The sequence below is a fragment of the Narcine bancroftii genome, chromosome 6 (assembly GCF_036971445.1).
Source record: "Narcine bancroftii isolate sNarBan1 chromosome 6, sNarBan1.hap1, whole genome shotgun sequence".
NCBI classification, from domain to species: Eukaryota; Metazoa; Chordata; class Chondrichthyes; order Torpediniformes; family Narcinidae; genus Narcine; species Narcine bancroftii.
The window spans coordinates 123,869,989-123,895,064 of NC_091474.1; the positions used below are offsets into that span (position 1 = coordinate 123,869,989).

The 25,076-nt window shown below is 42.9% G+C and overlaps 3 protein-coding genes and 1 long non-coding RNA gene across 4 annotated transcripts; 1 reads left to right on the forward strand and 3 right to left on the reverse strand.

The window, feature by feature from the left end:
• The first annotated feature begins 5,021 nt into the window (after nucleotides 1-5,021).
• LOC138737578 (histone H4) lies at nucleotides 5,022-5,569 on the forward strand. Its single transcript, XM_069888239.1, has one exon. The coding sequence runs from the start codon at nucleotides 5,035-5,037 to the stop codon at nucleotides 5,344-5,346; it is 312 nt and encodes a 103-aa protein (XP_069744340.1). The 5' UTR covers nucleotides 5,022-5,034; the 3' UTR covers nucleotides 5,347-5,569.
• Nucleotides 5,570-6,938: 1,369 nt separating this feature from the next.
• On the reverse strand, nucleotides 6,939-7,795 carry LOC138736423 (histone H2B 1/2-like). Its single transcript, XM_069885933.1, has one exon. The coding sequence runs from the start codon at nucleotides 7,785-7,787 to the stop codon at nucleotides 7,416-7,418; it is 372 nt and encodes a 123-aa protein (XP_069742034.1). The 5' UTR covers nucleotides 7,788-7,795; the 3' UTR covers nucleotides 6,939-7,415.
• A 4,918-nt stretch (nucleotides 7,796-12,713) lies between these two features.
• Nucleotides 12,714-18,404, reverse strand: LOC138737579 (uncharacterized). The gene is made up of 2 exons (XR_011341031.1): nucleotides 18,175-18,404; nucleotides 12,714-13,145 (listed from the first exon to the last, which is right to left on the reverse strand). It is a non-coding gene; the product is annotated as an uncharacterized lncRNA (long non-coding RNA).
• A 4,578-nt stretch (nucleotides 18,405-22,982) lies between these two features.
• LOC138737580 (histone H4) lies at nucleotides 22,983-23,896 on the reverse strand. The gene has a single exon (XM_069888240.1). It carries the CDS (start codon nucleotides 23,690-23,692, stop codon nucleotides 23,381-23,383), a length of 312 nt encoding a protein of 103 aa, XP_069744341.1. The 5' UTR covers nucleotides 23,693-23,896; the 3' UTR covers nucleotides 22,983-23,380.
• Nucleotides 23,897-25,076: the final 1,180 nt, after the last annotated feature.

The window sequence follows — 25,076 nt, forward strand, 5'->3', positions numbered from 1 at the left end:
AAGTCTCTCACCACCAGGTTCAGGAACAGCTGCTGCCCCACCACCGTCAGACCATTCAGCAACAAACTCAATCAGGGACTTATTTAAGACTCTAACTTTTGCACGTTATTGATTTTTTTTTCTCTGTATTGCAGTCAGTTTGTTTGCATCTCTTAATTTATGTACAAGTGTAGGTTGAGTCAATATCTTTATGTACTGCCTCACCGGCAGGAAAAAGGATCTCGGGGTTATGTGATGTCCTTGCCAATAAATCTGAATCTGAGCCTGAGCTCATTCCAGGATGAGAGATGTTGCAAATTTAAATTTCCCATTTCTTTGAACCTCTAACTGATCTGAACAAATCCCTACTCACCAAATATGGTTGTCATCAACCTTTGTGGAATTAGATTATGGACAGAATGCTTTCCACAGTACACCTGTAGAAATTTTCAAAAATCTTTGCTGTCATACCGAATCTCCTCAAAGTGCCATAAAATATAGACGTTGGTGAGCCTTCTTCATGATTACATTGACATAGAGGCCCCAGGACGTATCTTCAGAGATGTTGACACCCAGGAATTCTTCACCCTTTCCATTGCTGACCACTCAATTAGAACTATGTCATGTTCTGGATTTCTCCAGGAGGAAAGCCGCCACGGAAGGTGTAGCAGGGATTGATTGAAATGACTCCAGAACTGAAGGAGATCTGCTCTTTGGTGGATTCTAGCAGCTGAGGTCATTCTCTTTGTGAGGAGATCTGATCTAGGGACTGAAAACCAGGAAGGGCAATGAGAAGCAATTGACCCCCACACGTGTAAGGACCAGGGAGTGGGGGTGAACATAAATGGCCGTGTGGTTATTAGTGAAGAGTAAATCTGGGTATTGATCAAACAGGAGGCAGTTCAATCTGCGGAAGAGAAGTGATGCAGGAAGCGGAGAAACACGGCCAGGAAACACCGAGTGAATGATAGAGTGTCACAGAGGGGCTCTGGAGAGCACACCCAGGGGTCCTTGATGGAGGGTGATGTGGGCCGGTTAAACACACTACACCCATCTTCCCTGAAGGGAGAGAAAGAATGATAGTTCAGGGATGTCCTCCCTGGTGGATCTGGATAAACACAAATGAGCCACAGTGACAGAAGTTGGTACATTTCTGGTCAACACATCACAGCAAGTTGGGGACAAAACTGGAAGGATTTCTGAGGTTGGTGTCAGAGCTGGAGTCATTTCACAGTCAGGGGGAGTGGTGGTAGTTTGATTTTTTTTTCACAGGTAGGAGGGTAGAGGCAGTTTAACTGAGGTTTGGAAACCTCAAATGGCCTTGAAAGTGTGGACAGGAAGGAACACCTCTCTCAGCAGAAAAGTCAGTCATTGGAGGGGCTGGGATGGGGTAGGGAGATGATGCAGGATGGATGGAAGTAGAGAAGAAGCTAAGGAAGATGTTCTTCTCCCAGAGTGAGCTGTCCTGAAACTCACTGCTTGAGAGGCCAATGGAGGGAGAAAGCCCAAGACCTGGAAACAGGAGCTAGAAGAGCATCTGAAGACCGCAAGCCAATATGGCTGTGGGCCGGGAATGAGGGAGTGAATATTTGAACTGCAGGACACGGTGGACTGAATGGCCTCACTCTGTGCTGTACATTACCAGTCTATAATTCCCAGTATTCTCTTTATTAGCTATTTTTAAACTAGCGGACCACATTTTCCAATCATCAAGCATCTCCTCTCTGATGAAGGAGATTCAAAGATCAAAGCCAATGCCACAGTATCTCTTCTCTCCCTTCCCACAGCAACCTGGGTATATCGTGCCTGGCCCCAGGGTTTTATCAACCTTAATGTTTCTAAGAAGGTCCATCTCTCCTTACTCAATTTCAACATCTTTTTCCATTTGGACCTCACCCTGATCAAGGTCCTGTTCTCTGGTGAATACTGAAGAAGCATTCATTTAGGACATCTCTAATCTGTCATGCCTCCAGGCACCTTTTGATTCTTTACACTTAAGTGGCCTCACCTTCATTCTTGTTATGCTGGACTTAACACCTGCATAAAATGCCTTGGGGTTCTAATGCATTTAATTGGCAAGGCTTCTAATGGCCTCTTTAAGCTCTCCTATATCCTTTCTTATGTTCTTCTATGGTTAGCATATAATTCTCATGAGCCCTTTGTGTTTCCTACTTCCTAAATCTAATGAAAGCTTCCTAGCTGCCTCACCTGTTTTGTCAAGCACGCTTCCCTTTTCCTACCCTGTTTTAGTGGGACCAACCTATCTTGAACCTGATGCAAGTGGACCCGAAACATCCTCCATCTTAATCTGTACTTTTTCCTATGAACATCTGTTCCCAATATACTCTCCCTTGTTCCTGTCTCAACCCATTGTAATTAGTCATTTCCCAATTGAACACTTTTCCCATTTTGCCTGCTTTTATCACCAAAATGTGCCCTCAGGCAATTCTGCCACCTGAGCAGGTTCATCACCCCGAACAAGATACAGTATGGCCCCTCCTGTAGTCAGCTGTTCCACATACTGCATCAGGAATTCTTCTTGGGCACGTGTGACAAATTCTGTCACATCTATCACTCTTGCAGTCAGGAGGTGCCAGCCAACATGACAGAAGTTCATAACTCCCATATCAGCAACTCTGTAATTGCTGCTCCATTCCAAAATCTGCCTCCTTATCTGTTCCTCAGTGTCCTAAGTGCTAATTGGGACCTATAGACCTCTCCCAGTAAAGTGATTGCTCTCTTCCTATTTCTGATTTCCACCCACACCCACTCAGTGGAGACTCCATCGGCAGCATCCTCCCTTTCTCTAGTCATGATACTATCCCTGACCAATAATGCTATCCCCCACCTTCTCTCTGACCTCCATCCAATTCCTTTTAAAAGATCTAAACCTCATTACCTGCATCAGCCAATTCTGTCCTTCCACCAGCCAAGTCCTTGTCATGACCACATCATCGTAATTCCACGTGCTGATCCATGCTCTGTTCATTTCCTTCATTCCAAATATTCCTTGCATTGAAATAAATACATTTCTATCCCTCCATCATTCTATATTTTTGTGATCACCCCTGCATGCCCTTCCTCACAAATCCACTACACATTGAACCATTGATTCCAGCTTCTGCTCTATTGTCTGCACTCACATTCTGGTTCCCATACTCTGTCAAGCTAGTTTAAACCATCCCCAACAGCTCTAGCAAAAACCTATTTGCCTCTAAACTGGAGAGGGACCAATGTTTCGATGCACCCTGACCTTTTTGTATAGTTCATATCTTCCCAAGAAGAGATCCCAATGATCCACAAGTTTGAGCCCCTACTCCGCACCAACTCTTAACCATGTAACAATAAATCTTTTCTATTTTTCCTCTCAGAGTGGATAACATGACACTGTCCATTTCAGAGACTAATATAAGTCTGCATCTGTACAGTACAATGTGAAACAAGTCTGCAGATTCAGCATCCATAGGAGACAAATATATATTGCTGATTTTTGAGCCTGAACTCTTTAAATCTTAAGTTTACCTTTAAATGTTTAAAATTGCAAATGCTGCATGATAACAGACCATTTCAGCTACCCAATTTGGAAAGGTCAACACTATCCAATTAACCTACACATCCACTATGTTTTGAACAGTGTGAGGAAACTGGATACCTTGAGGAAATCCCATCAGGCTCAGGGAGAATGTATAAACTCCTTAAAGATAGGGTAGGATTCAAACCCAAGTTCTGATCACTGTCCCTGTAAAGATGTTGCGCTAAACATTTCGCCAACTGTGCTGCCCCTTCTTCAAGGAATAAGCAGGATGAGCAAAAACCCGGAAATCTCAAAATACAAACAATGTTGGCTGGGGGAGGAATCCAGACCCACAAAAGGTGTTAATTGGATATGATAAGGGGAGAGGTGAAAATTGATTGTGCAAAAGGAGACAGAGCTAGGGGAAGAAGTGAGGAGGAGGGGTTTAATGAAAGCTAGAGAGGTTGATATTAATGCTACCTGTTTAGATAAGGGTGACCAGTCGGAAGATGAAGTGCACGAGACAACGAACAGACGTATCGGCGATGGAATGGGGTGGAGAAATGAAATGGGTGGCCACTGGGAGTGTGTTATTGCATCAGAGGCAAGGTGATCAACCAGGCAATCTTTCAATCGGGGCTTAGTCCATCTGAAGTAGAGGAGACAACAATAGGAGGACCAGATGCACCATATTCACGTGAAAGGTTCTTCATTTAGAAGGACTTTTTTGGGCCCCAAGATGGTGAGGGAGGAGCTGTGGGAGTGTGTGTAGCATCTCCTATGGTCACAGGTGTAGCATCCCAAGGGAACGATTGGTGGGAGGGAGGAGTGGACAAGAGACACTACAGTACAGTATCCAATGCAGTAACTCATTTACAAGACAGCATCCTCACTGTGCAGTGACAGTGGTAAAAGACTGTTCCCTTGGAGGACAGAGAGTATTGTAAGGATTTGTGATCTTACAGAACTGTAAGGTTTTTGTCCTTGCAGTACATGACTGTTGGATAGGTCTGTGCTGTCACAATTCAGTAACTGTTGTCCATGTCTGTGTCCTGACAATGCAGTGACTGTTTTCCAACTGTTTGACTGAACTGTTTTAAAACTGTGCCCTTTTTGTACAGTGACTGTTGTAAAGGGACCGGATGGCCGACTCCAGCTCCTCATTCTCATGTTTTTATGACGACTTCACATCTTACAGAGGGTTCTCTGCCCTAACAGGAACATCACCGTCGGCTCATTGTCAGGGAGCTCATTTCAATCCATCCGTATTGAGAAAATCCTCTCAAATAAACCGCGTGCATTATTCTCGGACACAGTTTCGGTTTGAGTGCTGATAAACGGTAGTTAATTGGCGGTTGCGGCCGGGAAACGGGGCGGAGCTGGGAGATGAGAGGCCGCTCTCTGTGCTCCGCCGTCACTCGGACTCGGACTCCTCCCCTCCTCTTGGCTGCGCGTATCTCGGGCAGGTCGGGGCGCTGCATAGAAAAGCAGACAGTAGCAGCGACTGTGTTATTGAGTAGAGAGCGGAGTGAAGAGGCATCATGTCAGGCAGAGGGAAAGGAGGTAAAGGACTGGGCAAAGGCGGAGCTAAGCGCCACCGTAAAGTTCTCCGTGATAACATCCAGGGCATCACCAAACCCGCCATCCGCCGCCTGGCTCGGCGTGGCGGGGTCAAGCGCATCTCGGGGCTGATCTACGAGGAGACCCGCGGGGTGCTGAAGGTTTTCCTGGAGAACGTGATCAGGGATGCGGTCACCTACACCGAGCACGCCAAGCGCAAGACGGTCACCGCCATGGATGTGGTGTACGCTCTGAAACGCCAGGGCCGCACTCTCTATGGCTTCGGCGGCTGAACTGCCTGCATTGTCCCTGCATCAACACAAAGGCTCTTCTCAGAGCCACCCACCCCCTCACGGAGAGAGCAGCCCCTCGCCACGTTGGCATGAAATTCATTTCCTGTCCTCGTTCTCTGCCCTTGCCCATAGATTTCCCTTCATTGCTGCTTGTCAGGGCTCGTCTATTTTACAAACGTGACCTTCGGCCGATAGACTTTCTCTTTGGAAATTACTAAGATGATGCGCGATCCGTCGACACCGGTTACCCCCCCCCCCCCCCCCCCCAAACTCTGGTCCGGGAACACTCGCTTGTCTCGTCTCCGGCTGAGCTGAAGCCCCTCAAATCGGCACCGGGTCAGTAAATCGGCTCCGGATATTCACACACAAGGCTGGGGATATAATTAATCGACATTTCAAATGCTATTTATAACAACTCAAATGATTTTCAGTGAAGTGATTAGAGTTTCACTGAAATTGGCGGGCGGTTTGAAAATAAAGAACAGCCAATCAGACTGCAGCCTCTGAGCGGTGTGATTGGTGGAAATTTGACCGCCAGTGACAAATGTCCACATTGGATCAGAGATGACATTCCCCGCCCGCCTCAGATCTTCAAACTCTCTCCTCTCCATCCAGTTCATGACAGCGATGTAGCCAATCGCTGCGTTGCACTGTATGATTGGCATCTGCTCCTGCCAATCAGAATCGTGAGGGCTAATTGAACATCGAACACGACAGCGCAGTATAAGCCCTTGATGTGGCGTCGAACGACATATATTCCAACCAAAAAAATACTAAACCCTTCTGGCTTCGTAACCCTCTATTTCTTTCATCCATGTGGCTGTCTAAAAGGATCTCATATTTCCATAAAGTTTCAGTTGTAAAACACCACCCAAGACACCCACAACTATCACAAGGGGAAAAGGAGAAGAATGGGCTGGAGGAAGGAAGGAACAAAGGTCGGTTTAATTAAGGCGAAGGAAGGTGGTGGAGCAGAAATATGAGAAGGGCAGGTAAAGGTAATTCTGCGCTACAAAGAGATTGGGGGAGGGGGGACACAAATCCACGAAACACAAATGCCCCGCACACCCTCAGCTGGCGTTCGCCCTTCCACAAATTGTCCCTCCGGCCCGCTTCAGACCTGGCTGCCCACAGCCCATTCCTCTCCTTCTCGCCTTCCACACAATTTCTCCGGAAAATGATCGCATCGTCCCGCCCCCACGTCCTTTCTGAGCGACTACATCAATGAACAGTCGCCAAGTCACAGCTTCAATTCCCAAACTGTCATTGGAAAAGACCGCAAGAAAATTATTTGAAACCCCAACTCGGCGCTTGTAAGACAGACCGCGGGAGAATTCATTCACAGATCCGGGATCGGTAATTTAATATTCCGCTTCTTTCAACCGATGGGAATAATGCCGATTCACACCTTAACAGTGGGGGAATTTGATGTAAACAGCATCGCGTTATGGACGGGACACTGTTTACAAACTGCAGGCGGATCCGAGACGGCAGCGCCAAGTCATTGCCTGCTTTTTACTCGCATATTGAAGGACTCAAGCCTGTAATGTTGGTTATACCTTTACCTGCTGTGAACGCTGCGAGACCTGCTGTATTACTCCAACGGGTTCATGTTTTTAATGCAATAACAGCACCTACAGACTCTCGGGTTCAATCCAATAATGTTCCCGAGTAGAAATCTGATCAGCTGTTACAATACGGGGAAATCCAGTTAAAATGTCACCAACACAACAATTAATAACGTTATCAACAACTTTTAGTTGCATTAATCGGCTCTGGTTGTAAAAACGTGGGTAAAGTATTTCAAAATCAGACCAACTGCTGTGGAGGGTTAATTTACCGTCAGTCCAGCGGGCAGGAATACAGGAGCGATACGAGGATGAGATCGCCAGTGACACCAACCTCCCAAACACGTCGGCAATTCCACAAACCCGGAAACAAATAGAACCAGAGCCCATTCTGCTCCAATTCCACGCAGGGGGATTCGGAGAACTCCTTCAATGAGACTGGAAGTGGCTCTTAAAAGAGCCGTTGTTTTCGGTTCGAGTCGTCGGCACTTGGTGGGGGCTTTACTTGGAGCTGGTGTACTTGGTCACCGCCTTTGTCCCCTCCGACACGGCGTGTTTGGCCAATTCCCCGGGCAGCAGCAGGCGCACGGCGGTCTGGATCTCCCGGGAGCTGATGGTCGATCTCTTGTTGTAATGGGCCAGGCGGGAAGCTTCGCCCGCGATGCGTTCGAAAATATCGTTGACGAACGAGTTCATGATGCTCATGGCCTTGGAGGAGACCCCAGTGTCGGGGTGAACCTGCTTCAGCACTTTGTAGATGTAGATGGCATAACTCTCCTTCCTCGACCTTCTGCGCCTTTTGCCGCCTTTGCCAGTTGGCTTAGACACCGCTTTCTTGGCGCCCTTCTTGGACGCTAGTTTCGAGTCAGGCATTTCTTCTCTCGATTACACACAGAAATAAACTTAAGAAAGAACGAGTGCGGTTTAAATAGACAGTGCCCTCATGCTATGCTAATAAGGGAATGGGGACGCAACGAGTATCATTGGTCGATTTGGACGAATGAACAGAAAGAGTTTCCTCTAAACATTTCATTGGATATATCACAGCCACCAATCACAGACCCCAACCGCCGCTAGTCACAGAAGGCAACTCTGCTTCCTATGTGGTAACACTGGCACATGGAGTGGCTGCTTGTGGTTGGTGTGTATGCACTCACACAATTAAGACTCGAGATGTGATGCTTTTTCATCCTTTACTTCTATTAGATTGACATGTCTACTGACACACAGGGTTATATATATGGAAGGGTGACATGATATGGGCGTCATGATGTGCAGCAGAGGGTGGACTTATTCTCAACACTCTTCCCCCACCTCACCCCTTGCAATAAATGCTTACTGGGCTCAGGACTACAAGTGAGAATTAGAATACATCTCACAAGTAATTATAATTATAAAAGGGAAAGTATTTAATAATAATCATAACCCTTAAAGCATTTAGGTGATCTTCCTTCACTTTTAGACTGCAATGGTGTGGTTTACTGTGCTGGTCTTTGCTCAGGACCCATAGATAGTGGAGTTGGCGATCAAGTCAATGGTGACTGCCTGCCTTCGCTGCACTCCTGTGTGTGTGTCTCAGTTACTGGAATCCTCGGCACCATGACAGTGTCTGCCCATCTCTCCCTTCTTGGACTGAGGGGTGGGATGGTTGGGGCAGGCCATGGCAGGTCTGGTTCCAACTCATCCAGTTCATGAAATATTTAATGGACCTTAGTGTCAGTTAATGCACACAGAGGCTCAAACTTGGTAAGATTACTCCAACCACCCATGGGACTTTATATTGTCTATAATCTTGCACCAGAATTCTCTCACCCACTTCCAATGTTCTTGGTGAGGTTTGTGGAGATGCTGTTTTTTGCAATCTGAGACCCAGATCTGGATGACTGTCTGCAGGTTGCAGCCAAACATTAATTCTGCTGAGGTGTGTTATGTGGTGCGTTTCTGTACTCCAATAAGAATTCTGTGATTTTGTGTGTCCAGAAGGCATTTAGAAGTTTCATGGTTTCATTCCTTTTTTGAATGCTTGTAAAAACATTCTGCCTCCCCAATAGAACTTGGGTGATAGGGTGTGGACAAAATATGTCTGATATTGTTGTCACGCATACATTTTAAAAAATGTTCTGATGTAAATTGAGGCCCATTGTCCATAACTAATTCATGAGGCAATCTGTAAGTGGGAAAGATAGTGCATAGACAGTCAATCATGGGATCTGCTTTGGTGTTTTACAGCTGTGAAACTACTGGCCATTTGGAGTGTGCGTCCAGAGCTATAAGGAAAGTCTCACCCATGAATGGTCCAGCGAAGTCTACATGAATCCGATGCCAGTGTTTGAATGGCCATTTCCATGGGTCAGCTTGGGCTTGTGGCATTTTTGGCTGCATTGACTGACATTCTCTTACTATTTTTTCAATTTCTCTTTTTATGGAGGGTCACGAGACCTGCATCCAGGCCAGTTCCTTCATTCATACCATTCCCGGATGGTTGTGGTTCAGTTCTGATAACATGGTAGTTTTCCATTTAGTTGGAATAATTGTAGATATCCTGCTTTGACTGATAGTTCATGGCAGCGTGTGTGGTAAGGTTTTAGATCTTCTGGAATGACCAGATTCGGACCACCCATTAAGGGTGAAGTATAGGATCTTGCTCAATGTTGCCTTTTTTCGGGTTTCCTTTCTGGTCATCTGGGCTGTAATGGGAATTTGTGGAAGTTGTTTTTTGTTGATGGCTGTTGCTTCTGCTGTCCATTTAATAATTTCTTCTTGTTGTTCTGTCTCAAGTAGCAGTATGTGTGATAAGGCACATATAATGTGTGGCTGTTGTTTATGCTTTATATCATAATTATATGCCACTAGTCGCATAGCCCATCTTTGAATTCTGGTCATAGCTAATACTGGTATACCTTTGTGTGGCCCCAGGATTAAACTAAGAGGATTTTTGTACACCAAAAATTATTGCCAATCTTTCTTTTTCTAGTTTGGCGTAATTGCGTTCACTTGTGGTTAACATTCATGAAGCATATGCTATTGGTTGCTCAACGTTTTCTGTGATTTGGAATAATACTGCTCCTAGTCCCACTGGTGAAGCATCCATGGCTAGTGAAACATCTTTACTCGGGTTGTAGTGGATTCGCACCTTATTTGTTAACTTCAGTATTTACTTTAGTTAATCAACTGTGTTCTTAAATTTTGTGTTCTAATACCATGTTTGATCTTTCTTGAATAATTGGTTCAGCAGGCAGTAGTTATATTAGGGATATGTTTTCAGAAGTGATTAACAAGTCCTAAGAAGGACTGTAATTCCGATTTGTTGGTTGGGTATGAGGTTTTGCGAATGGCTTCTATTCCTGCTGGATTCATTCGCACACCCTCGTTGTCAATTGTAAACCCAAGATATGTTACTGAGGGGCACATGAAGACACATTTGTCCTTCTGTTTTGCAATGGTTGCATTTAGAATTTTTGAAGAAACAGTTTTCTAGTTGGTGATTGTATTTCCCACAACAGAAGCATTGTTGGTGGTGTAACAAGCCCAAAAGATCCCAAACCCCAGCAGCAATAGATATTCACCACGACAAATGGTTATTTAAAAAAAAGTTGTTTTTAATTATCTTTAAACATGAAAACAGAATAGAATTTTAACTTATCTCTATTAACTTAACTAACCCAACCAACCCCTTTCTAGTTCTAAGCACACATGTATGTAATGTGTGTATAAATTTAAGAAAAGTTTTTTGGTTCACAGTTCAATCTCACTTCCCATTCTTGCAAGTTCACTGGTTGCAGACAAGTCTTATACTGTACACAGAATTTAACATGTATAAAGTTCACCAGGCTTTGGTGCTCAAAAGGTAAATGTTTACCTCTCAGGAAGGTTCTCTGTAGGCTTGCAGAGAGAGATTTGTTGTTCCAGATTTCCACAACTGAGGTACTGAGGTCTTGCTGATGAAACTTGCCCCATCAGGGTTCTCCAGATGATAACCTCTTTGTTTCAGGCTAACACAGAATTCCTTTCTGTTCCACTTATTCCAAGAGAAACATCAGACAGATAGCACTTACAGCCATCCACCACTATGGAGCCTTTGTTTCAGTTCCAACCAGCTTCTCCTGCTTGTTTCAGCTGTGACTGTCTCTCTCCATCTCAGATTCCAACTGCTATCTACATGTCCTTCTCTCTCTCTATTGCAAAACCCCCTCCTTCTCCAGCTCCCATCTGTTGTTTTTATGTAAACAAGAACTCAGGGGTGACCTTTGAGTGAGCACTTTGCAGAAAGGTTAGAAGTCTTGTAAAAATGTTCAACACAGACCTCCTGACTCCCTCAAGAAAATGGTCTATTCATTTCATGACATCATTTCAATTAGCAGCTACTTGTGAAATGTGCATAGCATTCACTGAATATGAATTCTTCATTATTTCAAATAAGATCTGTTTTAAAATGTGTGTATGTATGTAACCTACTCTAATTTTACCAATTTATCTCCCAAAAACATCTCCAAAATATTACATCACAGGCAGGAAGACCTCCCAACCAGTAGATCTGATTGACCCACATCCAAGTTTTTATCTGCCATTTCAGAGTTACAAGAAACTTGTATGCAATATGTAACGTAATGTCTTCATCCATTGCTAATAATTTTTGCTTTGATTGGCGATCTGTCTCACAGTGCATGATTTAGAAACTGCTTGAAATGACAGTGCTCCGCCAGTTTGTGCAATGATGCCGGGTATTCACTTTCTGTTTTTCTTGGTCCTTGTTTCCTTTCATAGAACCATTGCCGTTCTGCCATAATTGGTGGTTTGGGGCTTAAATTGTTCCTTAGAGCTGTGAATAATTCATTGAATGTATTCGTCCCTGGATCTTTCTGGGCCAGCAAGGTCTTAAGGAGGTCAAATGATTTGCTGCCCATTATGCTGAGGAAGAGGGCATGTTTGCAGATTATTGGACCTTTCAAAATATTGTGGACTATGCAGTAGTGGTTAAAATGTCCTACGTAGTTATCCCAACTTTATTCTACCTCGTTGAATTGCCTGAACTTTCCCTCTGCCATCTTGGCACACTTTCATCTTGATCTTTTGGTAGGAATTTTTGGGGTTGTTAGGTAGTTGTTTTCTACCTTTCTTCTGTTGTTTTCCTTCTCACGGATGGTGAATAGAGTATGTGTAGGGTTTGTTTCGTTCCTCATCACCACTGTTGTGTATGCAATCACACAATTAAGACTCAGAATCATGATGCTTTCTCATCCTTCTATTAGACTAACATGGCTACTGACATATAGGGTTATATATATGAAAGCGTGACATCATGATATGGGCGTCATAATGTCCAGCAGAGGGCAGTAGGGTTGCCAATTTGGAGATTTTCTTGCTAGAATTAGTGACTTTTAAGGTTTCTTAGCCACCAATTTTATCTATTTAGTTAGCAACAACTTTTTTAGGGATTTCCTGAATAATTTAGAGATTTTTTAGCGATTTTCCCAAATGTGCAATACTGAACTTTTATTGGCAATATCAGAATCCAATGCTAACATGATTATTTGTCCATTTTAATTATTTATTCTGAGGGCCCGCCAGGCACCATTTTGTTGTTCAGTGATTAGTTACTCACCAATGGGAGTTGACTACACTGAGTATGCATGTAATTAGTGCATTGCAATGCTTACCTTAAGGCGTTTTAATTGTATTTTTTTTGTCCTTCTCAAGACTATTGAAAATGGAAAAATGTGTTGTAACCGTGGCCAGAAATGTTAAATGCCAAACTCCCAGTCTTGGTTACCCAGAGTAATGAAACAACAGACACAGAGGTTTCCCAAAACATCGTGCTCTTTACTTCGATTCTCAAGATATAGACTATTTACACAAAATGGCATAAAGCTCTTTACTTCGATTCTCAAGACATAGACTATTTACATAAAATGGCGTAATCTATTTCAAGTATTTACACAAGCTTGTGTCTTCAAGTCATAAGGCAATCTCGTGAATCCTTTAGTTAATGGATGACTCCCATGGCACTCCCACTCCTGGTGACTGTGGATCACTCTGATTAGGACTTCCTAGCACCTCCCCCTTTGAGTTGTTACTCATACAAGTGTAGACTTGGGTCCACTTGAAAGGGCTTTACTGGTTTGCGAACTCTTTGTGAAGTTTGTACAGGTTCCTGTGGTGCAGCAGGTAAAATCTAATTTTCCTGTGATGGTTGTTCTTGGTTGGTCACTGGCTTCTGCAGTTCAAAAGTTCCTGTGAGAGATGAGTAAAACTAATATGAAAATATGAAAGATGAGGAAACTAGTATGGATATATGTGTAATGAATAAAGCCAGTATGAATAGGATAAGGATAGATATCAGAATATAGGAAGTAGAGTTAGTCTGAATAAGATAAGGGTCTTCTAGCCTTAGACAGAATCAGCAAGTTCGCCAGTATGAATAAGATAAGGATAGATAATAGAATGTAGGAAGTAAAGTTAGTCTGAATAAGATAAGGATATTCTAGCCTTAGACAGAATTAGCAAGTCATAAGGCAGATATGAGCCACAGTTCAACAAAACCGCCTGGCTCTCGATTACTCGTTGGCTGCTGAAGGCAATGTTTGTGAAAGGCTGGTTAATGACAATGCTCACAAAGGTCAGGCAGTTAAAGACACTTCTTCAGGAGTTCAAAAATCTTCCCATGCCCAGGTTCAGACTTGGCACCTAGACTAGACTTTTTATTGGTAACTGGAGTCTGATATCCACAGCCCTTATTGCAGCTGGACTCGCTATTCTGGCCATTATGGTGCTCCCCTGCCTAAAGACGTGTGCAGTATTTAATTCAACGGACCCCTCATCAGATCACTAGAACCCAAAGGATGTATGTTTCCCAAATTCTATTTGATGATGCTGAGACTGCAGTTCGTTTACTGACCCGCTGGGAAAAAGACCAAGTTTAAAAGTAATAGATTCCAGTTGAGAATTCACGAAGCATAGCTAAAAGAAAAGTGAGGATTGTGAGAGATGAGTAAAACTAATATGAAAATATGAAAGATGAGGAAACTAGTATGGATATATGTGTAATGAATAAAGCCAGTATGAATAGGATAAGGATAGATAATTGAATGTAAGAAGTAAAGTTAGTCTGAATAAGATAAGGGTATTCTAGCCTTAGACAGAATTAGCAAGTTCTGCATATAAGAAGTTTGTAGCCCTGAGAGTCAGGGAAGGTGTGAATAAGAACAAAGGCAGGTTTGTGAATAAGGACAAAAAGGACAATGACATGATGGGACACCGACAGGATACCCCCTGGTCCTCCATGTTCACAGAAACAGCACTTAGGCAGACAGGATTGCCTAATGCCAAACTCATCCAGGAGGCAGAAGGATGTAAGAGGGAGGGTACTTCTATACTGAAATAAACTGTATAAAAGTTGGGTGAGCCCCAGTGTATGTGTGTATTCCCAGGGTAAGGGGAAAGCACCCAACTTTGCATTGTTGTATAATAAATATTCTTTGTTCTCAATTTTTGTCTCGAGCAATTTCTGTGAAGGTACTCCTGTTTCTCACACTCCCAACAGAGCATCCAAATTGAGTTGCTCAAATATCTCAGCGAGATTACATTCAGTTGGTCGCAACTGGTTGGCACGTCTAGTCCATTTGTCTGGTCCAACCTGCACATGATAGAGAACCTCTCCGATCTTCCTCAGGATTCTCCCCAGCTGCCACTCACCCGACTTCACCCTGTAGTCTCACACCAGCACATGTTGTCCATCCTGAAATGTTCTTTTTTTTGATCCATGCTGACGGTTAAACTGTCTTTCCGTATACAAATCTCTGCGTCCAGGTTCTGATTTTTGTGGGAAAAATAGCGTCAAATGGTGCTCTAATTTTCCTTCAAAGATGTTTTCCGCAGGAAGAAGTGCCACCAGGACTTTGTGGGTTTGGAGTGATCCTGTAATTTAACAAGAATGTGTGCAAGATCTCCTCAATTGGACCCTCCCCTTTGGCTTTGTTTAGAGCCCATTTGAATATATCCACAAAGTGTTCTACCTGACCATTGGACTGTGGATGGTATGGAGGTGAGCGAAAATGATTGATGCCATATTGTTTGCAGAATAAATAAAATTCGGCTGTGTGAATTGCATCCCATTGTCTGAAACTAATGTTGCAGGAGCACTGAAACAATTGAATGTGGACTTGAGTTCCGTAATTGTAGCCCGTGCAGTTGCTCGGGTTACCTTGATGATCTCCGGCCATTTGGAGTATGCATCCACTATGATTAGATAGTACTCCCCATTAATTAGTCCTGCAGAATGTACATGGAGATGATTCCGTGGTTGTGGCCAGGAACATAAATTCATCTTGACAGGGAATTTCGCAGCCGAGGCACATCTGATACATGACCATGTTAGTTGTTCAATTTGGTCATCCATCAGAGGCCAATAGACATAGCTTTCGTGCAAGGGCTTTTCTGCAATTTGTTCCAGGATGTCTCCTGTGACAAAAGACAGCCATTAGAGATTGTTAATGATCCCTGTCTTTTAAAAAATGGTTGAATTTCCGATCTTGGACAAGTTTTTGGCCACCCTGTATGATGGTAACGCATTATCTCTTGAAGAATGTCATTTTCGCTCGTTGCTCGTGTGACTCTTTCTGCTGTAACAGGCAATGAGTTAATAACATCTTAAAATATTTGATTGACTTCTGTCTCTACTAAGAGTTCCGTGACAAGAATATCTTCTGGCTCTTGTTTCTTGTCTCTAATGAGTCATGACAATGGATCAGCTTGTCTGATACTTGTAGTTGGCAGGTATTTCATTTTAAAATTATACCCAAGGAGCATGGTTGCCCATCTTTGCAGTTGGTTTGCCATGTAAATTGGAATTCCTTTCTTTGAACCAAATACTGCTAATAGCAGCTTGTGATCTGTCAGAAGAGTGAATTTCCATCCATAGAGCATTTTATGGAATTTCTTCACCGCAATAACTAGAGCCTCCTTTTCAATTTCTCCATAGTTTTGCTCTGCAGCGGTTAGAGAGCATGGTGCGTGTGCTATGGCTTTTTGCCTCCCATCTGGGAATATATGTGAAATGACTGCACCCACCCCAGACTGTGATGCGCCTGAAGCTACAACAATCTCCAAGTTTAGATTGTAGTGTGATTTTAACATTGTCTTAACTTGCTTAAATGACTTGACATTTTGAAGTCTAATTCCATTTGCTACCCTGTGTAAAAAGCTTGTTGAGTGGATCATGGAGTTTATGCATCTCTGGCAGGAATGAACTACAATGACTCATAGACCCAAAAATGAACGTAGCGTGATCACATCTGTGGGTTCAGGCATGCACCTGATAGTATCAGTGTTTTGTGAATCTGGCCGTTGTCCATCTTCGTCAATGATGAAACCCAGATATTTCACTGATTTCATGAAAAATACGCATTTTCCTGGACACACTCAAAACCCATAGTCTCTGATGTGGGACAAAGCGAAATCAAGATGATCAAACAATTCGAGAGCATGTGCTCCCATGTCCAAGATATCATATAGGTACACTGCAACTCGCGGAACACCATTCAGCCTTGTCTCTATGATCTGTTGAAAGATAGCTGGAGCTGTCTTCACTCCAAATGGTATATGTGTGTATCTGAACAGTCCTCGATGCGTGTTGATGGTCAGTAATTCTCTGAATTTGGCATCAACCTCCAACTGTAGATATGCCTCTGCTAAGTCAACCTTCACAAAGTATTTGCCCCCATTCAATTTCACAATAATGGATATTGATGGTCGTCCAATGCTGCATTCAAACCAGTTGAAAAATGAGCACACAGACATATGGATCCATTAGATTTCTTCATCACCACAATAGGTGCAGCCCACAATGAGTAGTTGACTGGTTCAATCACTCCCTCATGTTGCAGCCGATCCAATTCATGCTCCACTTCTTGCAGTGCTGTTTATAGGACAGGTCGTTTTGTCTTGAAAGTCGGTTTCACATTTGGCAAAAGACAGAATTTTGCCTTTTTTTTAGTGCACCATCCGAGGCCTTCGGAAAATACTTGTGCATGGCATTGCTTCAACTGTATCATCAACTCTTGTGCTGTATTTGCCACTGTTGGGGTATGTGCCATTTCCAACTTTTGACAAATATCATTAAGTGGACGGTCAAGTAGGTTCAACCTTTCAATCCAGTCGAGGCCCATGAGATCGAGGTTAGGACATTTTACCAAATAACATTCGCTTCTGAGCTGTTTAAGCTGATGGAAAAGTCAACTGAACCTAACAACTCCAGGATCCCCCTAGAAGTGTTCCGTGCCATGTTTTCGGTTGGAGTCACCTCTGCCTGACCAATCTGTTTCCACATTTTCTTTGATATTAGGGTTATATCAGACCCTGTATCAATTTGCAGCCTCACTGGAATGCCATTAATGTGCACCTTCGCGTATATCCTGCATTTGGTGGTTGCCACCTTAAAAACTGCTTTGATTGGTTTCACTTTTGTGTGTGAAGCTAACTTAATGGGTGTTTTCCCTCAGCACCATTCTGGTTTATGTCCTTGACGCTTGCATTTACTGCAACGCTGCTGTCTGTATGGGCAGTCACGAGCAGTTCCAACAGGTGCTGGGCAGTTTGGCTGGGTGGGTCACATTTTTATTTGGTCTAGAGGGGTCTGCTGACTTGATCATCTGTACACCGCTTGAAGATGATTGCGCCGTTTCCACCATTTTACTGTTGCGTTTCAACTTAATTAAGCGTTGGCATTCGGCGATTAATTTTTGAATGGTCATGTCAGATTCCTGTTCAATCTTCGTCAGCAACTGTGTTCTGAGATCTTCATCTTGGTGCGACCGCATTCCTGCTACAAACACTAGACACTTGAACTGGTCTTCAGTCAGCGTAGAGAGTTTAAAACCCTTTTATTGTCAATTTACCCTACTCACGTATGCCATGAAATCTTCGTCATCTCTCTTGGTCATTTTTAAACACTGATACCAAATGTTGAACAGTGATAATTGTTCACCGAATATTTCTGCCATTACCTCAAGTGTTTCTCTGAAACTGAGGTCCTGTGGAAGTTTTGGCAGAATGAAGTTTATGTAACACTTGTGTTCTCGAGTGCCTAACTTCCTCAACAACAGCCTAATCTTTCACACCTCACTGAACTTGGAAAAGTCTACTAAAAACAAATCTTCATTCTTTCCATACCAAGTTTCAAAAGTTCATGACTCCAAGTCATAATTAAACTCAGTGATAGAATTCATTAATGCATATGCAGAATTTGTTTTAAATGCAGGCTCACCTTCCTCCACGATTAAAGCTCCCATGGACATTTTTCACTGCCAGCTGGTCCATTAATTTTGATTGTATGAGCTCAAAGCCTCTTGCTGCTGTTTTAGGATGGCCTTGAGGTGTTCCATTGTTACTGACATTTGTTGTTAAATTCAATTATCCAAGGTCCTCATTGCCAAAATATGTTGTAACCATGGCCAGAAATGTTAAATGAGGAACCAAACTCCCACTCTTGGTTATCCAGAGTAATGAAACCACAGAAACAGAGGTTTTCCAAAACACCATGCTCTTTAATTAAATTCTCAAGACATAGACTATTTACACAAAATGGTGTCATCTATTTATAGTATTTACACAAGCTTGTGACTTCAAGTCACAAGGCAATCTCATGAGTCCTTTAGTTAATGGATGGCTCCCATGGCACTCCCACTCCTGGTGACTGTGGGTCATGGGTCACTCTGTTTAGGAGTCCCTACCAAAAAGATACACTCAAAAATTTTGTGATGAGTGGTTACAAAATGAAAGATATAAAAACTGGGTACAGAAACTAGAAATGTAGATGTAAGTACTGCGGTGCCGTGTTATCAGCAAAATTGAGTGATCTATAAAAACACAGACACGCATATCAAGGCAGACGCTCCATTTAGTAGCCAGAGACAGTTAAGTGTTCTTCCATTTACAAAGACTGTAGACATACATAAGACAGAAGGTAATATTGCACACTTTGTAGCAGAAAAATCTGCCCTTAGGCTAGCTGAGAGGTTTGTAAAGCAAATTTTTCTGACAGCAAAGACTGTAATAATCTTGCCCTTGGAAAAACAAAATGCTCTGCATAAATTCAAATATATTGGCACTACATATTAGAGAAGATCTACGAAATGATATAGGTGATGCAAACTATAGCTTGATCTTCGACAAAATCAATGATATATCTGTTTCCAAGCTATTAGTTTTAATAATTAGATATTATTCTCGCACCAATCATAAGATAACTGTAACCTTTTTGGAATTGGTTGAGCTTAAAGGATGTATCGCTGATGCTGTTTGCAAGGCAATTAAAAGATTTTTGAATGAAAATGGTTTGGATTTACAAAGATTTATTTCCATTCGTACTGATAATGCATTGGTAATGATAGGCATCAACAATGGAGTGTATGTGAAACTTAAAGCTGAAGTGCATACTTTGATTTTAATCAGATGTGTTTTTTCGATCGCTGCAGTTAGCTGTATTGCATGCTGTGAGTGACGGTCTTCCAAGAAACATAGATTTTCTTCTTAAAGAAACCTATAATTGATTTTCTCACTCATCAATTAGACTTGCAAAATACAAGGATCTTTATGCTGCAATGAATAGTGGACTTTCCCCATTAAAATTAATACAGTGTAGTGAGACTTGATGGATGTCTATTGAGTCAGCTATTGATAGAATTTTGAAATAATGGCATGAGCTCAAAGAGTATTTTACTATAGCCCGCACGAATGAAAGGTACTACACAGCAGAGGTTTTGCACTCGATGTTTTGTGACAACACAAATTTCTTAATTCTTGTATTTCTCAAACCTCTTATCAGAGAAGTACATAACACGAATAAGAAATTCAAATAAGAAACTAATGACCCCACTAAATTGCTAAACGATCTTGTTCATCTATTTTAATCCCTTTGCTCCAAAATTATTATCCCAGAAACAAGAATTACAGATGAGATAGTGATTGAAAACAATTTAATGTAAAATCCATATTTAGGTCACATGTTTAAAACTGAAATGCTGAAAAGTAAGCCTCCAGATCCAGAGCAAAAGAATATTTGAAGTAGATCCATTGCATTTTTTGGGGACCTTATAAGACAACTCCAACAAAAGTTGTCAGACAATATGACTGTTTTGCAAGCTATGTCCTCATTTAGCATCCAAGAATGTCTCAATCCAATAAAAAGAGACATAATTTGCCTTCACAGATGGCAAACTGTTGACTCGCATAGAATTTCAGTGGAGTAAACTGTAGACGTTTCAATGGAAAGAAACATTAAGTACCTTATTGTTTTGGTCAGAATTAATTTAGCCTTAAAGATTCTTTCATTGCCTCACACTAATGCTGATGGAGAATAATTGATTAGCCAGATGAATCTTGTGAAAACAAAATTACGAAACCGAATGCACATCAATAACTTAAATGCTATATTAGCAATTAGATAGGGACTATGTAAGCTTGGAAAAAGTAGCCAAAATTACGACTTTCCAAGAAGTGTCATTTCCAAGATCAGCACGATGAAAGCTTACGAAACCCGTGTGCAAGGTTCATCAAGTGTATCTGTTGCATATATTATTGAGGATTTGCAGGAAATACATGATATCTTCCTCGAACTTCACTAAATCTCCAAAACTGGAATTTAATGGATAGTTTTTTTTAATTTTAAATCAACGCCTTTTATTTACGATTTTTGTGTGTTTCTTTTATTTTCATTTAGTGAGTTTTTTTAGCAACTTTTCTTGCTGCCTTTAGTGGCATATATAATTTTGATTTGGTAACCCTGCTGGTGAGAATCATTGTTTCTCTCCTTGGAACAGAGAAGGTTGCAGGAAGATCTGATCAAGCTATTTACACCTAGGAAGGGAAAGTACAAGGTTGCAAACCAACAAGGCCGATTGAGGGAATGAGTCTGTGGGCTGAATCAGAATTTATCATCATGAAAAGTCACAAACATCATTGTTTTGCAGCAGTATCGCAATGTTCCACACACTGACGTCAGTTCCCAGATCTTTAAAAAAAAAGAACTACCTTCTCTTTAAATGCTTCCGGTAATGTATCCTCTGAAAAGCTTTTTGTGAAATAGTCAAAGGTTTCAGCAGGAGAATAGCATTAATTCCTACTTGAAACATCTGCAAGTGTTTGCTGATCTGCAGCAGTTCCTTGTTGTGATCCATAGTTAGTGGTTAAGCTGCAGCTCCAGGTCCACTTGGGGAAGAGGAGAATTGGCTCAATTTGAATGATTTCTTCTCCTTAGCCTAGCTAAAGGGAAGTCCCTGGAGCATAAATCATTTATTATTTATTACAGGCTCTTGCATTTTTATTTGATCACCAAAATCAAATCAAGTCATTTTAATGGCAATGCATTGCATCCCTGCATCAACTATAGGAAATGATATTTATCAGGGTGATAATAAAATTTCAAAAAACTTCATGAAATGTGCTTTACTTACCATGGCAAAATGCATGGAATAACCTCGAACTAACATCAAGTTACAGCTTTTTAAGCCATTTTGCTCTATTTATTTTCAAGGTAAATAATTACCAACCCATGCAATGCTTAGTCATCTTAATATTATATTTTCAGAATTAAACATGGAAAAGGAAAGAGTGATAGGTTTTTATTTTAATTGCTTTTCTGTAAATCAGAGTTGCTATCTTGGTATTATAAAATTAGATGTGTTTGCTTTAAAATGTAATATTTCACAAATTAATACAAAGACATTTAATATGATTGATATTTTGGATATTGGACTTGATTCGTCATGTACAATTATTTTGCGTTTCAATCATAGCTTAATAGTATTTAAATTAACCTGAAATTCCTCTTTCGGCAGACGTAAAAATACTTTAGAATTATCTGATTCCACCTGCATTGAATTCGCCCATCGTTATTGAATGAAGATCTACCGGGACCAATGCCTGAAGAGGGCGCACAAAATCAGTGAACCGGTGCGGACTCGAAAGGCCAACATGGCCTGTTTCCGCTCCGTAAATGGTTATATGGTAAACATTTTATATAAATAAAAATTGTGCTCAAAAAGTCAATTCAAGAATCTGATGGCAGCAGGAAGAAGCTGTCCTTGTGCTGCTGAGTAATCATCTTCAGGCTCCTTTCCTGGTAGTAGCAGAGTGAAGAGGAATGGCCTGGGTGGTGGGGCTCCTTGAGGATAGAGGCTGCTTTCTTAAGACACTGCCTCACTCTGTGGCACACATTCTGGGGAATTTTATTCCTACACAGCTGGTGGGAATCATGGACAAGACCACCATTATTCCCCAATCGCCAGATGCCCTGATGTCACTGTCTCACTTGTTCCGGAGGCCAATGAAGTCAGCCACACTGCTGTGGGCTGGGAGTGATACAGAACCCAGGCTGGGGACCAATCAAAGGCAGATTTCTTCCCCTGGATGGCATCAGTTACCCTGATAGGCTTTGACCACAGATCAATGCTCACCAAATTGAAACTGATTGATTATGCCATCATAGTGTGCCAGATACTCCTGTAGTTTTCCAACTCTGTTAACTATCTGGATGAGAATGTTGTTTCACCTTGTATTCATATGCGCTGTGGTGTCCATGTTCACCACAAGGATCCTGATTGTCAAACTTGATGACAATCATACAGTTTAAAGCTGTCATGACCTGGAGAGTTTGAAGATCTGAGGCAGGCGGGGAATGTTATCTCTGACCAAATATGGACATTTGTGACGGGTTCAGACTTCCGCCATCACACAGCTCAGAAGTTGCAGTATGATTTGCTGTCCTTTATTTTCAAATCGTCTCCCAATTCCAGGGGAACTAATAATTTTGCTGAATATTTTGAATTAATTTAAACGTACAGCACGGTGACAGACCGTATCGGCCGACGAGTCCGTTCCCCCCATTTTACACCCAATTACCCTGCAGCCCGGTTCGTTTAGAAGGAGGGAGGAGACGGGAGTCCCCGGGAAAACCCACGCAGACACGGGGAGAACGTTCCAACACCTGACAGACAGCGCGGGATTCGAACCCCCGTCCCGATCGCTGGCGCCGTCAAGACGTCGCGCTCAACGCTTCGCCAACCGTGCGGCCCATTTGTTCTTATAAATACCATTGGAAATGTCGATTAATTATATCCCCAGCCCTGTGTGTGAAAAAACGGAGCCGATTTGAGGGGCTTCAGCTCAGCCGGAGACGAGACAAGCGAGTGTTCCCCGGACCAGAGTTTTGGGGGGGTGGGGGGGTAACCGGTGCCGACGGATTCGCGCATCATCTTAGTAATTTCCAAAGAGAAAGTCTATCGGCCGAAGGTCACGTTTGTAAAATAGACGAGCCCTGACAAGCAGCAATGAAGGGAAATCTATGGGCAAGGGCAGAGAACGAGGACAGGAAATGAATTTCATGCCAACGTGGCGAGGGGCTGCTCTCTCCGTGAGGGGGTGGGTGGCTCTGAGAAGAGCCTTTGTGTTGATGCAGGGACAATGCAGGCAGTTCAGCCGCCGAAGCCATAGAGAGTGCGGCCCTGGCGTTTCAGAGCGTACACCACATCCATGGCGGTGACCGTCTTGCGCTTGGCGTGCTCGGTGTAGGTGACCGCATCCCTGATCACGTTCTCCAGGAAAACCTTCAGCACCCCGCGGGTCTCCTCGTAGATCAGCCCCGAGATGCGCTTGACCCCGCCACGCCGAGCCAGGCGGCGGATGGCGGGTTTGGTGATGCCCTGGATGTTATCACGGAGAACTTTACGGTGGCGCTTGGCTCCGCCTTTGCCCAGTCCTTTACCTCCTTTCCCTCTGCCTGACATGATGCCTCTTCACTCCGCTCTCTGCTCAATAACACAGTCGCTGCTACTGTCTGCTTTTCTATGCAGCGCCCCGACCTGCCCGAGATACGCGCAGCCAAGAGGAGGGGAGGAGTCCGAGTCCGAGTGACGGCGGAGCACAGAGAGCGGCCTCTCATCTCCCAGCTCCGCCCCGTTTCCCGGCCGCAACCGCCAATTAACTACCGTTTATCAGCACTCAAACCGAAACTGTGTCCAGTTATAATGGACACGATGTTTAGTGAGGCACAGAGTTTAAAAAATGTTACTGCACTGATCGAACGAATATTTGTAAAACCCTCATTTACAACAGTCACTGCACTTTGAGGACACTTGACTTTTCATCAGTCTCTGTACGAAAAAAACCTTTCCACAGTCTCGGAAACAGGCCTTTCCTCCAGTCACAGCATCGCACTGTCATCTAAACACCACTCAGTTTGGCGTCAGGGTGCAGAACTATTCAACAGTCACTGCACTCTGAGTGCATAAATCTTTCTTCTGGTCTCTGGAAGGACACAAACCCTTATGACAGTCTGTGTCCTGTAAGGGAACAACTGTCACTGCACTGAGTAAATCAGTTACTGGATTGACAGTAACTGGTCTCTTGTCCACTCCTCCCTCCTCACCAACCATCCCCTTGGGATCTACCCCTGTGACCACAGGAGATGCTCCACGTGTACCCACATCTCTTCTCTCACCACCATTTGGGTCCCTAAATAGTCCTTCCAAATGAAGAGCCTTTCACTAGTGAATCAGAACAGGTCGACTAATGCATCCAGGGCTCCCGTTAATGTCTTCTCTACATCACAGTGTTATAACAGTCACTGAACTGGGAAGTGTCAGGTTATCCACTCTGAGAGGAAAAGTAGAAAAGATTTGTTTTTAAATGGCAAAAGAGTTGGTGTAAGGGCAATGGATCAGATTTGTGAATCATTAGGATCTCTTCTGTGGAAGGTATGAAGTGTACAAAAAATTGGAGAGGGACCAGGCTCCAGGCAAGCAGTTTTGCTAGAGCTGTAGGGAGGGTTCAAACATATTTAACATGGGATGGGAACCAGAATCTGAAGGCAGAAGCAGGAAAGGATGGTTCAATGTGTTGTGGGTTTGTGAGAAAAGACAGGCAAGGGAGACAAAATAAATGGAGTCAGTGGAGGGTTTGAAATGTGTCAATTTCAATGCAAGGAGAATTGGGAATAAAGGAGATAAATCTAGAGCATGGATCAGCAAATGGAATAACGATTTTGTGGCCATAGAGATTTGGCTGGTTGAAGGACAGGATTGGCTGATCCAGGTAATGGGGTTTAGGTGTTTAAAAAGGAATTGGATAGGAAGTCAGTACGAGGATTGGAGGAGTAGCATTTCTGGTCAG